The 13,837-nt window shown below is 47.5% G+C and overlaps 1 protein-coding gene across 1 annotated transcript in view; it reads left to right on the top strand.

Moving 5' to 3' along the window:
- LOC140399212 (uncharacterized) overlaps nt 1-11,740 on the top strand; it is a 73,769-nt gene extending 62,029 nt beyond the window's left edge. The window contains 2 exon segments of the mRNA XM_072488575.1: nt 9,481-9,622; nt 11,484-11,740. Coding sequence (XP_072344676.1) covers nt 9,481-9,622; nt 11,484-11,648 — 307 coding nt within the window. The 3' untranslated portion in view covers nt 11,649-11,740.
- The last annotated feature ends 2,097 nt before the right edge of the window (nt 11,741-13,837 follow it).

The following is a 13,837-nucleotide window of genomic DNA, read 5'->3' as shown; positions in this document are numbered from 1 at the left end:
CCGCCTGGGTTCAAATCAGTAGCCATGTGACCCCCAAACAGCCAACGATTGGTCAATGAAGTGGGTGAGGTTGTTCTGTTGGGTGGGCTCTAATTGTGCGGAGGGATATCAATCTCCCAACTTCATCTAGCAGAAGGGGTGGACGGACTGTAACCTAAACAGAGGTTGAGCACTGTGGCCACAGTCCGCATACCCCGTTGACACATTCTGTCCAATCACTGCCATCTGCCCCTAATCCCTGGATAGTCCCTCAAAGGCAAATTTTGTGTGAAATGTGATGGTTAGCACTGCTGCCTCACAGGGACAGGGACCGGGGTTCGATTCCGACCTCGGGTGTCTGTTAGGAGTTTGCACTTTCTCCCCCGTGTCTGCGTGGGTTTCTTTTGGGTGCTCCAGTTTCCTCCCACAGTCCAAAGATGTGCAGGTTAGGTGGATTGGCCATGCTTAATTGCCCTTTAGTAAAGGTCAGGTGGAGTTCCGGGGGAGTGGGGTTCGGCAGGGTGCTCTTTCAGAGGGTCGGTGCAAACGTAATGGGCCGAATTGCCTTCTTCTGCACTGTAGGGTTTCTATGATTTCTATGAAGAGGAAGTACCTTGGAGCTAAAATATCCAATTAGCAAGGGTGGGTGGATGGTGGGGCCTCTGATAGCCTGATTAATGAGTAGCGGCTGGAACCAGCCGTTGTGACGATCCCTGGAATTAGGTCAGAATGTGCTCTTCTGCCCTTGGTTGGTGTGGGTGAGCGTTTGTCTGTGTGTCCCTGAATTCTGGTTAAAAAATGTGATCACGGGTTTCGGAGATGGCAGAGAGCAGGGATTGAGAGGATGGGGTATATGTTTATAGAGGGGAGCTTTCCTAGCCTGAGGGAGCTGGAGGAGAAATTTGGATTGGCGAGGGGAAACAAATTTAGGCACCTGCAGGTGCAGGACTTCCTATGCAGGCAGGTTTCAACCTTCCTGCTCCTACCACCAAGGGGGATACAGGACAGGGTAGTATCTAGAGTGTGGGTGGGAGAACATAGAATATTACAGCGCAGTACAGGCCCTTCGGCCCTCGATGTTGCGCCGACCTGTGAAACCACTCTAAAGCCCATCTACACTATTCCCTTATCGTCCATATGTCTATCCAATGACCATTTGAATGCCCTAAGTGTTGGCGAGTCCACTACTGTTGCAGGCAGGGCATTCCACGCCCTTACTACTCTCTGAGTAAAGAACCTACCTCTGACATCTGTCTCCCCTCAATTTAAAGCTATGTCTCCTCGTGCTGGACATCACCATCCGAGGAAAAAGGCTCTCACTGTCCACCCTATCCAATCCTCTGATCATTTTGTATGCCTCAATTAAGTCACCTCTTAACCTTCTTCTCTCTAACGAAAACAGCCTCAAGTCCCTCAGCCTTTCCTCATAAGATCTTCCCTCCATATCAGGCAACATTCTGGTGAATCTCCTCTCCACCCTTTCCAATGCTTCCACATCCTTCCTATAATGCGGCACCAGAATTGCACGCAATATTCCAAATGCGGCTGCACCAGAGTTTTGTACAGCTGCAACATGACCTCATGGCTCCGAAACTCAATCCCTCTACCAATAAAAGCTAACACACCGTACGCCTTCTTAACAACCCTCTCAACCTGAGTGGTAACTTTCAGGGATCTATGTACATGGACACCGAGGTCTCTCTGCTCATCCACACTGCCAAGAATCTTACCATTATCCCAGTACTCTGTCTTCCTGTTATTCCTTCCAAAATGAATCACCTCACACTTTTCTGCATTAAACTCCATTTGCCACCTCTCAGCCCAGCGCTGCAGCTTATCTATGTCCCTCTGTAACTTGTAACAACCTTCTGCACTGTCCACAACTCCACCGACTTTGGTGTCATCTGCAAATTTACTCACCCATCCTTCTACGCCCTCCTCCAGGTCATTTATAAAAATGGCAAACAGCAGTGGCCCCAAAACAGATCCTTGTGGTACACCACTAGTAACTGGACTCCAGTCTGAACATTTCCCATCAACCACCCCCTTTGTCTTCTTCCAACTAGCCAATTTCTGATCCAAACTGCTGAATCACCCTGAATCCCATACCTCCGTATTTTCTGCAGTAGCCTACCGTGGGGAACCTTATCAGACGCTTTACTGAAATCCATATACACCACATCAACTGCTTTACCCTCATCCACCTGTTTGGTCACCTTCTCAAAGAACTCAATAAGGTTTGTGAGGCACGACCTACCCTTCACAAAACCGTGTTGACTATCTCTAATCAAATTATTCCTTTCCAGATGATTATACATCCTATCTCTTATAAACCTTTACAAGATTTTGCCCACAACAGAAGTAAGGCTCACTGGTCTATAGTTACCGGGGTTGTCTCTACTCCCCTTCTTGAACAAGGGGACAACATTTGCTATCCTCCAGTCTTCTGGCACTATTCCTGTAGACAAAGATGACTTAAAGATCAAAGCCAAAGGCTCAGCAATCTCCTCCCTAGCTTCCCAGAGAATCCTAGGATAAATCCCATCCGGCCCAGGGGACTTATCTATTTTCACACTTTCCAGAATTGCTAACACCTCCTCCTTATGAACCTCAAGCCCTTCTAGTCTAGTAGCCTGAGTCTCAGTATTCTCCTCGACAACATTGTCTTTTTCCTGTGTGAATACTGACAAAAAATATTCATTTAACACCTCTCCTATCTCCCCGGACTCCAAGCACAACTTCCCACTACTGTCCTTGACTGGCCCTACTCTTACCCTAGTCATTCTTTTATTCCTGACATATCTATAGAAAGCTTTAGGGTTATCCTTGACCCTACCTGCCAAAGACTTCTCATGTCCCCTCCTGGCTCTTCTTAGCTCTCTCTTTAGGTCCTTCCTAGCTAACTTGTAACTCTCGAGCGCCCTAACTGAACCTTCATGTCTAATCTTTACATAAGCCTCCTTCTTCCTCTTGACAAGTGTTTCGACTGCTTTAGTAAACCACGGTTCCCTTGCTCGACCACTTCCTCCCTGCCTGGCAGGTACATACTTATCAAGGACACGCAGTAGCTGTTCCTTGAACAAGCTCCACATTTCCATTGTGCCCATCCCCTGCAGTTTTCCTCTCCACCCGATGCATCCTAAGTCTTGCCTCATCGCATCATAATTGCCTTTCCCCCAGATATAACTCTTGCCCTGCGGTATATACCTATCCCTTTCCATCACTAAAGTAAACGTAATCGAATTGTGGTCACTATCACCAAAGTGCTCACCTACCTCCAGATCTAACACCTGTCCTGGTTCATTACCCAGTACCAAATCCAATATGGCCTCACCTCTCGTTGGCCTATCTACATACTGTGTTTGGAAACCCTCCTGCACACATTGGACAAAAACGGACCCATCTAAAGTACTCGAACTATAGCGTTTCCAGTCAATATTTGGAAAGTTAAAGTCCCCAATAACAACTACCCTGTTGCTTTCGCTCCTATCCAGAATCATCTTTGCAATCCTTTCCTCTACATCTCTGGAACTTTTCGGAGGCCTATAGAAAACCCCTAACAGGGTGACCTCTCCTTTCCTGTTTCTAACCTCAGCCCATACTACCTCAGTAGACGAGTCCTCATCAAACGTCCTTTCTGCCACCATAATACTGTCCTTGACTAACAATGCCAGCCCTCCCCCTCTTTTACCACCTTCCCTGAGCTTACTGAAATATCTAAACCCCGGCACCTGCAACAACCTTTCCTGTCCCTGCTCTATCCATGTCTCCGAAATGGCCACAACATCGAAGTCCCAGGTACCAACCCATGCCGCAAGTTCACCCACCTTATTCCGGATGCTCCTGGCATTGAAGAAGACACACTTCAAACCACCTTCCTGCCTGCCTGTACACTCCTGCAACTTTGAAACCTTACTCATGACCTCACTACCCTCAACCTCCTGAATACTGGAGCTACAATTCAGGTTCCCAAGCTGCTGCTGAACTAGTTTAAACCCTCCCGAAGAGCATTAGCAAATTTCCCCCCCAGGATATTGGTATCCCTCTGGTCCAGGTGTAGATCATCCCGATTGTAGAGGTCCCACCGACCCCAGAATGAGCCCCAATTATCCAGAAATCTGAAACCCTCCCTCCTGCACCATCCCTGTAGCCATGTGTTCAACTCCACTCTCTCCCTATTCCTCGTCTCGCTATCACGTGGCACGGGTAACAACCCAGAGATAATAACTCTTTGTCCTAGATCTAAGTTTCCACCCTAGCTCCCTAAATTCCTGCCTTACATCCCTATCCCTTTTCCTACCTATGTCATTGGTACCTATGTGGACCACGACTTGGGGCTGCTCCCCCTCCTCCTTCAGGATCCCGAAAACATGATCCGAGACATCACGTACCCTGGCACCTGGGAGGCAACACACCAACCGCGAGTCTCTCTCGTTCCCACAGAATCTCCTATCTATCCCCCTAACTATGGAGTCTCCAATGCCTAATGCTCTACTCCTCTCTCCCCCTTCCCTTCTGAGCAACAGGGACAGACTCTGTGCCAGTGACCGGTACCCCATGGCTTACCCCTGGTAAGTCCCCCCCCCCCCAACAGTATCCAAAGCGGTATACTTGTTACTAAGGGGAACGACCACAGGGGATCCCTGTACTGACTGCTTCCTCCCAGCCCCTCTCACCGTCACCCATCTATCTTTATTCTTCGGAGTAACTACAGCCCTGAAGCTTCTATCTATGACCACCTCTGCCTCCCGAATGATCTGAAGTTCATGCAGCTCCAGCTCCAGTTCCCGAACGCGGTTTCTGAGGAGCTGGAGATGGGTGCACTTCCCACAGATGAAATCAGCAAGGACACTGACGGCGTCCCTCACCTCAAACATTCTGCAGGAGGAACATTGCACTGCGTTCCCTGCCATGCCTTCTAGATAAAAAAAAAAGAAAAAGAAAGAAAGAGCTTACCTGTTATTCACTCCCCTTCTCAGCAAGCACTCACTCAGCAACTTCTGCGCCCCGCACGATAACACCTGAGGGAAAATAAAAGGAAAAAAAAGAAAAACTACTTACCAGTCACCAGCCAATCCTTTACCTGCAGGCTGTGACGTCACAGTTCAACTTCTTTCTACTTCTACCTGCCCTCGAACCTTCCTCTTGATCTTTACAGCGGTTGTTTTTTTTTGGTAAGAGGAGGGGGTAGGGAGGGAAACACTGAAGAAGTGTTTCGGGTTTAAGTGTCACTTGACAGCAGCTCCTCCACAAACCACCTTCATGTTAGGGTGAGCACACGGACATATGCAAATTTCCCCCGCAACAGCCAATCAGCACCTCCGCTCTACTGCCCTCTGCTGGATGCTTTTCTTCACTGGTAAGAGGAGGGGGTAGGGAGGGAAACACTGAAGAAATGTTTCAGGTTTAAGTGTCATTTGACAACAGCTCCTCCACAAACCACCTTCAAGTTAGGGTGAGCACACAGACGTATGCAAATTTCCCCTGCAACAGCCAATCAGCATCTCCGCTCTACTGCCCTCTGCTGGATGCTTGTCTTCACTTGAACAGCTAGGGTCTCTTGCTCAGGTACACCTTCAAGTTAGGGTGAGCACACGGACGTATGCAAATTTCCCCCGCAACAGCCAATCAGCAGCTCCGCTCTACTGCCCTCTGCTGGATGCTTGGCTTCACTTGAACAGCTAGGGTCTCTTGCTCAGGTACACTTTTCAAGTTAGGGTGAGCACACGGACGTATGCAAATTTCCCCCGCAGCAGCCAGTCAGCAGCTCCGCTCTACTGCCCTCTGCTGGATGCTTGTCTTCATTTGAACAGCTAGGGTCTCTTGCTCAGGTACACTTTCAAGTTAGGGTGAGCACACGGACGTATGCAAATTTCCCCCGCAACAGCCAATCAGCAGCTCCGCTCTACTGCCCACTGCTGGAGGGAGGGTCTCTGACATTTACAAGGAACTCATGGGGTCGGAGGAGACGCAGACCGAGGAGCTGAAGCGCAAGTGGGAAGAGGAGTTGGGAGGAGAGATAGAGGATGGTCTCTGGGCGGTCGCATTGAGTAGAGTCAACACGTCCACAGTGACCCAGAGCCGGGATCGTACCTGATACAATTCAAGGTCGTTTGGCCCGGATGAGCAGGTTCTTTGGGGTGGAAGATAGGTGCGCAAGGTGTGCAGGAGGACCAGCGAACCATGTCCACATGTTCTGGACATGCCCGAAGCTTAGGGGATTCTGGCAGGGGTTTGCAGATGTCATGTCCAAATATTGAAAACAAGGGTGGCACCGAGTCCAGAGGTGGCGACTTTCGGGGTGTCGGAGGATCCGGGATTCCAGGGAGAAAGAGGCAGACGTTCTGGCCTTTGCCTCTCTGGTAGCCCGGAGACGGATATTATTAGCCTGGAGGGACTCAAAGCTCCCGAAGTCGGAGACCTGGCTAACTGACATGGCTAGCTTTCTTTGTCTGGAGAAAATCAAGTTCACCTTGAGAGGGTCAATGTTAGGGTTCGCCCGGAGGTGGCTGCCATTCGTCGACTTATTTGCGGAAAATGAACTGTCAGCAGAAGAGGGGAGGTGGAGGGGGGGGGCTGGGGGTTAGCTTAGTTTAGAGTAAGGGGTTAGTAAAGGTGGGACCAGTGGGTTAGCCCTGCTGCTTCAGGGCGCTGAGGTCCCAGGTTCGATCTCGGCTCTGGGTCACTGTCCGTGTGGAGTTTGCACATTCTCCCCGTGTTTGCGTGGGTTTCGCCCCCACAACCGAAAGATGTGCAGGATAGGTGGATTGGCCACGCTAAATTGCCCCTTAATTGGAAAAAATTAATTGGGTACTCTAAATTTATTTTTTTTAATGTATAGGTGGGACCTATACTTTTAAGGGAGGAAGACGGCTTTTTCATTATGTTTATCAATTCATGTACATTGTTTATTTTGTTGTTGTTGTAAAACCATAAATACCTCAATAAAATGTTTTTTTTTAAAATGTGATCACACCATTGTAGAATCACCAGATTCTGATACAGCACGTTGACATGGTCTGCCTTGGGTCTAGTTTTATACTCGACAGTCTGGTTTTCACTTGGTCTGGCCCCCATCTGATAGAGGATGTCTTCATGGCTGGCTTTTTTATTTAGGGGGGGGTCACAAAAAATGTCCAGATCCATGGAGACTCAGTCCTGGGCCGTGTTACTGGCCCAATATTGGGCAGTTACTGGGCAGCACGGTAACACAAGTGGCTAGCACTGTGGCTTCACAGCGCCAGGGTCCAGGGTTCGATTCCTGGCTTGGGTCACTGTCTGTGCAGAGTCTGTACGTTCTTCCCGTGTCTGCTTGGGTTTCCTCCGTGTGCTCCAGTTTCCTCCCACAGTCCAAAGACGTGCAGGTTAGGTGGATTGGCCATGATAAATTGCCCTTAATGACCAAAAAGGTTAGGAGGGGTTATTGGGTTACGGGGATAGGGTGGAAGTGAGGGCTTAAATGAATCGCTCCAGTCTCGATGGGCCGAATGGCCTCCTTCTGCACTGTATGTTCTATGTCTAAAACGTTGATGAAATTGACTCAGTGGTTGCTGTCCTGGTCCCGGCCCCAGCCCTGCGCCCAACTTGGATAGTAACAGGTCGTGCGTGGACCATCTCCGTGGTAACATTCTACATCCTCCCTTGACATTGAAAATCAGGGAGTAGTAATGTTAGGTCAAACTATTTATAGCCCCTTCCCATCATACCAGTCACCCAGCTTTACAGCAAAATAAAACACAGACATAAAATCTCTATCGGGTTTAACTTATTTTCAAATTTGAGCTTTTTTTAAAGATTGAACTTGGAGATAAATGTGTAAATAAATCTGATAAATAACCATGTGCAGTGATGCTGACGGCCCCTCCCACAAAGTGTTCAGTGTAAATTTGGACAGCAAAGCTTTGAAACATATTGCTGATGGACATGTTTATTCTCCTGCACTAGTAAACATTATTGGGTGTATCAATATTTTGTACAGACTGTACACACATGTTACAATGTCTGCAACTTTTAACACTGTAATATTTTCACCCAACAGATAGTGGAACAAAGTTTTCACATACCGAACAGGTGTTTTCCCCTTATATTTTCAAAGACACAATGCCACATTGCTGAAGAGATTATATGCAGGAAGGGAACTTCCTTCTTTTGAGCTCTTGTTTCTCATAAAACAATTTTTTCCCTACGCTATGTGGCCCAGACTCATCCTTCGCCACCAACTGACGAATTTTTTTGTCCAGATGTCAATTGTCAAGATCAGTGTGTACACCCGATAACAAAATCTTCAACTTTTGCCAAAGCAGCAAATGTACTTATCTATATAGTTAGTAACAGTGATGCAGGCCAGCAAAGCTGTTTCAATCTCCCTCCCAGGGCTGTTCTCACATTTCCAAAGCTATTGGGGCATCTCTTGCCCTCGCAGTTAAAATTCGGTCAAAGTCTTTCGTCCGATTCCGTCAGCCCAGCTCAGTGGCCGCCTTCTTACCCAACGGCACGGCAGCACAGTGGTTAGCACTGTTGCTTCACAGCACCAGGGTTCGATTCCTGACTTGTGTCACTGTCTGTGCAGAGTCTGCACGTTCTCCCCGTGTCTGCGTGGGTTTCCTCCGGGTGCTCCCGTTTCCTCCCACATGTCCCGAAAGACGTGCTTGATTGGTGAATTGGACATTCTGAATTCTCCCTCAGTGTACCCAAACAGGTGCCGGAGTGTGGTGACTAGGGGATTTTCACAGTAACTTCATTGCAGTGTTAATGTAAGCCTACTTGTGACACTAATAATGATTATTATTATTGAGAGTTCCAGGTTTCACCATAGACCTGAGCGCACATTTTAGCCTGACAACTCACTGGAGAGCCCTGAGGGAGTGCCGCACTGTCAGGGATGCCACTTCTGATAGGCCAATCTGTCTGCTCGGGTGGACGAGTAAAGACCCCAATGACATTATTCGAGCAAGAGCAGTTCAGGTGTCCTGGCCAATAGTTATCCCTCAATACCATCTCAGCTGAATTAGTTATCCCTTAATTCTTTCCTAAATTACCAATTAAGATCCATTTAAAATTTAATACCTAATGGCCGTTACATCATAATAGAGAAATAAGCATAATTTAAACACTATTTTCACTTTACTTTTCTCATTTAGAATCGACGAAAATTTATACTTAAAACCTGCTTTTTCAGTAATTCATGAATTTTAATTCATGATAATAACCCTTTATTGTCACAAGTATGAAGTTACTGTGAAAAGCCCCTAGCCGCCACATTCCGGCACCTGTTCAGGTAAGCTGGTGCGGGAATTGAACCCGCGCTGCTGGCCTTGTTCTGCATCACAAACCTGCTGTCTAGCCCACTGAGCTAAACCAACATACACTCGCAAACAAAAAAGGGAATTGACAGCACATTCTGACAAGGGCATTGCTTCAAATCTGCTGAGCTGATCTCTTCTAAGTTCACAAATGAGGAAGCAATTTAATTTCAACTTTGGCACTTTGTGTACATTGCAGACCAGCCCTTCCGGTGCAACCAAAGCACCCAGCCAGTGAGATCATTGGCACAAAGAGAGGTGTGCAGAAGGCAGAAAGTGATTTTGCATCTTGTATAAAGGAAACAGACCAGTATGAAGAAATAGCAGAGAGAAAGAAAATGGTGAGGAGAATTCGAACTGTCGCTTTGAAAAGGGGGATATAACCTTCATTTCTGTGGTAATAGCTGTTATTGGCCAAAAAAAGGGAATTCACTCTTATAGTGGGAGATCCTGTAGCACAGTGGGTAATGTCCCTGCCTCTGAGCCAGGAGTTCCAGGTTCAAGTCCCACCTCAAGACTTGGTGGCCGAGGAAGGTGCGTTCATAACGTGTCAATGGCTGGCAGTACAAGTGGGAGAGACCCCTGGTCAGCCAAGCTTGATAAGCAGTGGCGTCCCTCAAGTTATAAGACCTGGCGACCATCCAACAACCTGCTCCAGGGTTTAATAGCTATGGAAACAGTCTACTTCAGTGCACAACTAGGTGGGAAGAGAATTGGAACTGGACCCTTATAGTACTAGTCACACTTGCCTCTGGGCCCCCATGAGATCAAAGTAGGTGGAGAAGGTGCACAATTTATTGCAGTTTGAAGTCCTCAGAGAGGATATTAAAGAAATTTACAGGAATGGTTCAAGGGATGTGGGATTACAGTTGTATGAATAGACTGGAGAAGCTGGTTTCCCTCCTCCTCCTCGTTCAGACACATGCCCCAGGAGAGTTTTGCCAACCATGGACTTTCATTTGATTGGTAAAGTACTGGAGTGGTCTGCTATTGCCTTCTGCAGTATGGTTGACCGGGAACCTTTCCCACTCTTACCGCCTTCCAACCAGCGTGTTGGAAGGATTTCACGGGCTAATGATCAGACTGTGTGGCCACGGTCATCAACTCCAAAGGTGGGACTTGAAGCTGGAGCTTCTAGCCCTAGGGTAGATATGCCACCCTCTGAGCCACAAGGTCTTAGGTGGCGACTAGGGGCTTTTCACAGTAACTTCATTGAAGCCTACTTGTGACAATAAGCGATTTTCATTTTATTTTCATTGTTTTCCCTAGAGCAGAGAAAGCGAAGAAGAACTTTAGTAGAAGTGTTTAAAATCCGGAAAAGTTTAGTTGGAACAAATAAAATAAAAATTGTTTTCAGTGTTAAACTGAGGGCTCAGATTGAAGGCGATGGGCAAAGATCCATGTGGAAAAATACTTTATACAACAAGTGGTTAGGATTTGGAATTCATTGATTGGATGGCAGATAGGGATTCAACCAGAACCTCGAAAGGGAAATTCAAGGATAAAAACGTGGGAGAAAGAAATTCAGCCTTATTGAAAAGAATGACAGAGTGGGACTCCTCTTATAAAAAAAACAAGACTTGATGGGCCGAATGGATTCCTTCCGTGCTGTACTTTCCTGTAATTTTAAGCAATATTCTAGGTTGGAGGACACATAAAGATTATCGCCCAACAAATTATATCTTAAGGTGCCAGGTTCAGATCCTGGTCTCTCCTGAGCTACATTGTAGCCATGGGTATGACTGGGGGTATGCTGCACCCGGCCCGTTCAGCTGGGTTATGGATTGGGATGCCCCCTCCCGAATTCCGTCCAGTGAAACCCCCTCTGAAAACTGTCAGAACAGGATGAGAGTTGGCGGCTGGTCCACCAATGTTTGATCGAATCAGATCTGCTTCTCGCTTGGAGTTCACTCAGTAACATCTCCGCCACGGGGTTGGGGGGGGGGGGGGCGGGGGGAGTGCTCCCAGGTACAGCTCCATTGAAACCAATATTGAGAACATTAATTTAAGACCAGCCTGAGAGCCCGTTCAGGGCGACCTGATCCTTGAAAGCATGTTGGCGTCGGGATTTACTCTTTTTAAGTGAATGGAAAGCAGTTTGAGAATGGGTCGTTTCCATCAGTAGGGCTTGTGGTTTAAGATGTAGTATCTGGCGACTGTAACTATGTCTAACAGATGTTGCACTTTTCTGTTTTGATGCAGCTCACTCAAGAAATCCAAAAGTCTCTTCATTACAGGAAACCTCTGCTGATTGACAGACCAGATATTAGGATGATTTTAAAGCCTCCCCCGGCCTCAGAAACGGCATCGTCTAACAAACCATGCAACTGGAAGGGGTCTCGCTCCTTCTTTACAGGCGGTAATTGAGTTCACTGCTTCTCGGTCAATCAATTCAATGGAATTAAAAAATTGTAAATGTTTGCTGACGGACTACCGAATAAATGGATTTTTAAACCTCACGTGTGCTCGTGCTGCACCTTCAATGTGCACAGAATTAGAGTTGTAATGAAATACCTTATTGTCGACAGTGTTAACAAAAAGCACCACTGCAGTTGAATGAGAGGATAGGCCTTACCTTCCAGGATTTATACACATTCAATTCATTAAGGCAACTCGTATAAACACTGTAAATGTAATGCATTTACAACACTGATCATGCAGCCGCTATTACACTGTTCACGATAAAACAGTTTTGAAGAGTGAGCCATTTGACGTGGAGCCTGAAATGTACTAAGGTTTTCCCATCAATCTCGGTTGTTTATAATTACCTGGGGGGGGGCGGCATGGTGGCGCAGTGATTAGCACTGCTGCCTCACGGCATCAAGGACCCGGGTTTGATTCCAGCCCCGGATCACTGTCCGTGTGGAGTTTGCACATTCTCTCCGTGTCTGCGTGGGTCTCACCCCCACAATCCAAAGATGTGCAGGGTAGATGAATTGGGCATGCTGAATTGCCCCTTAATTGGAAAAAAAAAGAATTGGGTAGTCTAAAAAGAAAAACAAAGTTTATAATTACCTACAATGACCACTATATTCCCAATAGAAATCATGGCATTAACAGGAACTCCTCTGCCCCCCCCCCGCATTAACAGGAACTCCTCTGCCCCCCCCCCCCCCCCCCCCCCCCCCCCGCCACTTCAATGGTGCTCCAGCTCACCTGCCAATGACGGGGGTGTACAAGTTGTTATTACTCTGAAAAAGTTTTCTAAATGTGACGTTCCAAGATCAATAGTCTTGCTATATTCTGCTCACCAAATAAAAACCAACTCCAATAAATCACCAGCTCCCACCTCTTCCCACCCGCCTGTTAAGAGTTATGCTTGTTTTCAGTAATATTTCTGTCTCCTCCAACCTAGAATATTGCTAAAGCAGCTGTTGATGACACAATTACAAAACATTACATAATAATTGTGAAGGGCCTGGACAGAGTGGATGGGAAGGGCCTATGTAATTTAGCAGAGAGGTCAGTGACTAGGAGGGCATAGATTGGTAGAGAGATTAGAGGGGAAGATTACTCTTTTCACTCAGAGGGCTGTAGTGGTCTGGAACTCACTGTCTGGACAGGTAGTAGAAGCAGGAACTCTCATCTCATTTAGGCTACGTACCAAATACCGGAAAGTGGGATTAGGCTGGGTGGCTCGTTTTTTCGGCCGGCCCAAACACTAACGGCCAAGTGGCCTCTCTGTGCTGTAAACGCTCTATGATTCTATGTCCATGAACACAACCAGGAGCTGGCCACTCCAAAAATTTTAATCAAGAGTCTTGTGCCAAAGGGATGAAGAACTACACAAACCATCCCATACTTTTCTTTATCAAAGACAGATATTGGAATTGGAGGAGGAATATGAGCTGTCCAGTGGGAACGGTTTCCGATACTCACAGGTACGCGACTACGCGAGGAAGCAGGTGCCGTCTTTTCCCAATCTGCCCCCCCCAGGATTACAGGATAAGGTGGTGACGAAAGAGGGAGTGGGGGAGGGCAAGGTGTCCAGGATTTACAAGGAGTTAATGGACTGGGTGTGAGACGCGAGAGGAGAAATCAATTGGAAATGGGAGGAACTGCGGGGGGGGGGGGGAAGGGGGTGGAGGCTGGGTTGTGGGAGGAAGCTCTGAGAAGGATGAATACATACTCACTGTGTGCAAGGCCAGTTGTTTAAGGTTTTACCTTAACTGATGGGCAGCACGGTAGCATTGGGGATAGCACAATTGCTTCACAGCTCCAGGGTCCCAGGTTCGATTCCGGCTTGGGTCACTGTCTGTGCGGAGTCTGCACATCCGCCCCGTGTGTGCGTGGGTTTCCTCCGGGTGCTCCGGTTTCCTCCCACAGTCCAAAGATGTGCAGGTTAGGTGGATTGGCCATGATAAATTGCCCTTAAGTGTCCAAAATTGCCCTCAGTGTTGGGTGGGGTTACTGGGTTATGGGGATAGGGTGGAGGTGTTGACCTTGGGTAGGGTGCTCTTTCCAAGAGCCGATGCAGACTCAATGGGCCGAATGCCTCCTTCTGCACTGTAAATTCTATGATAATCTATGATACATCTTTTGGGTAATCGAGGGGG

The sequence above is a fragment of the Scyliorhinus torazame genome, chromosome 22, assembly GCF_047496885.1.
Source record: "Scyliorhinus torazame isolate Kashiwa2021f chromosome 22, sScyTor2.1, whole genome shotgun sequence".
Taxonomy (NCBI): Eukaryota; Metazoa; Chordata; class Chondrichthyes; order Carcharhiniformes; family Scyliorhinidae; genus Scyliorhinus; species Scyliorhinus torazame.
Note: the sequence above shows the minus strand (reverse complement) of the source record. Positions and strands in the feature narration are given on the sequence as shown.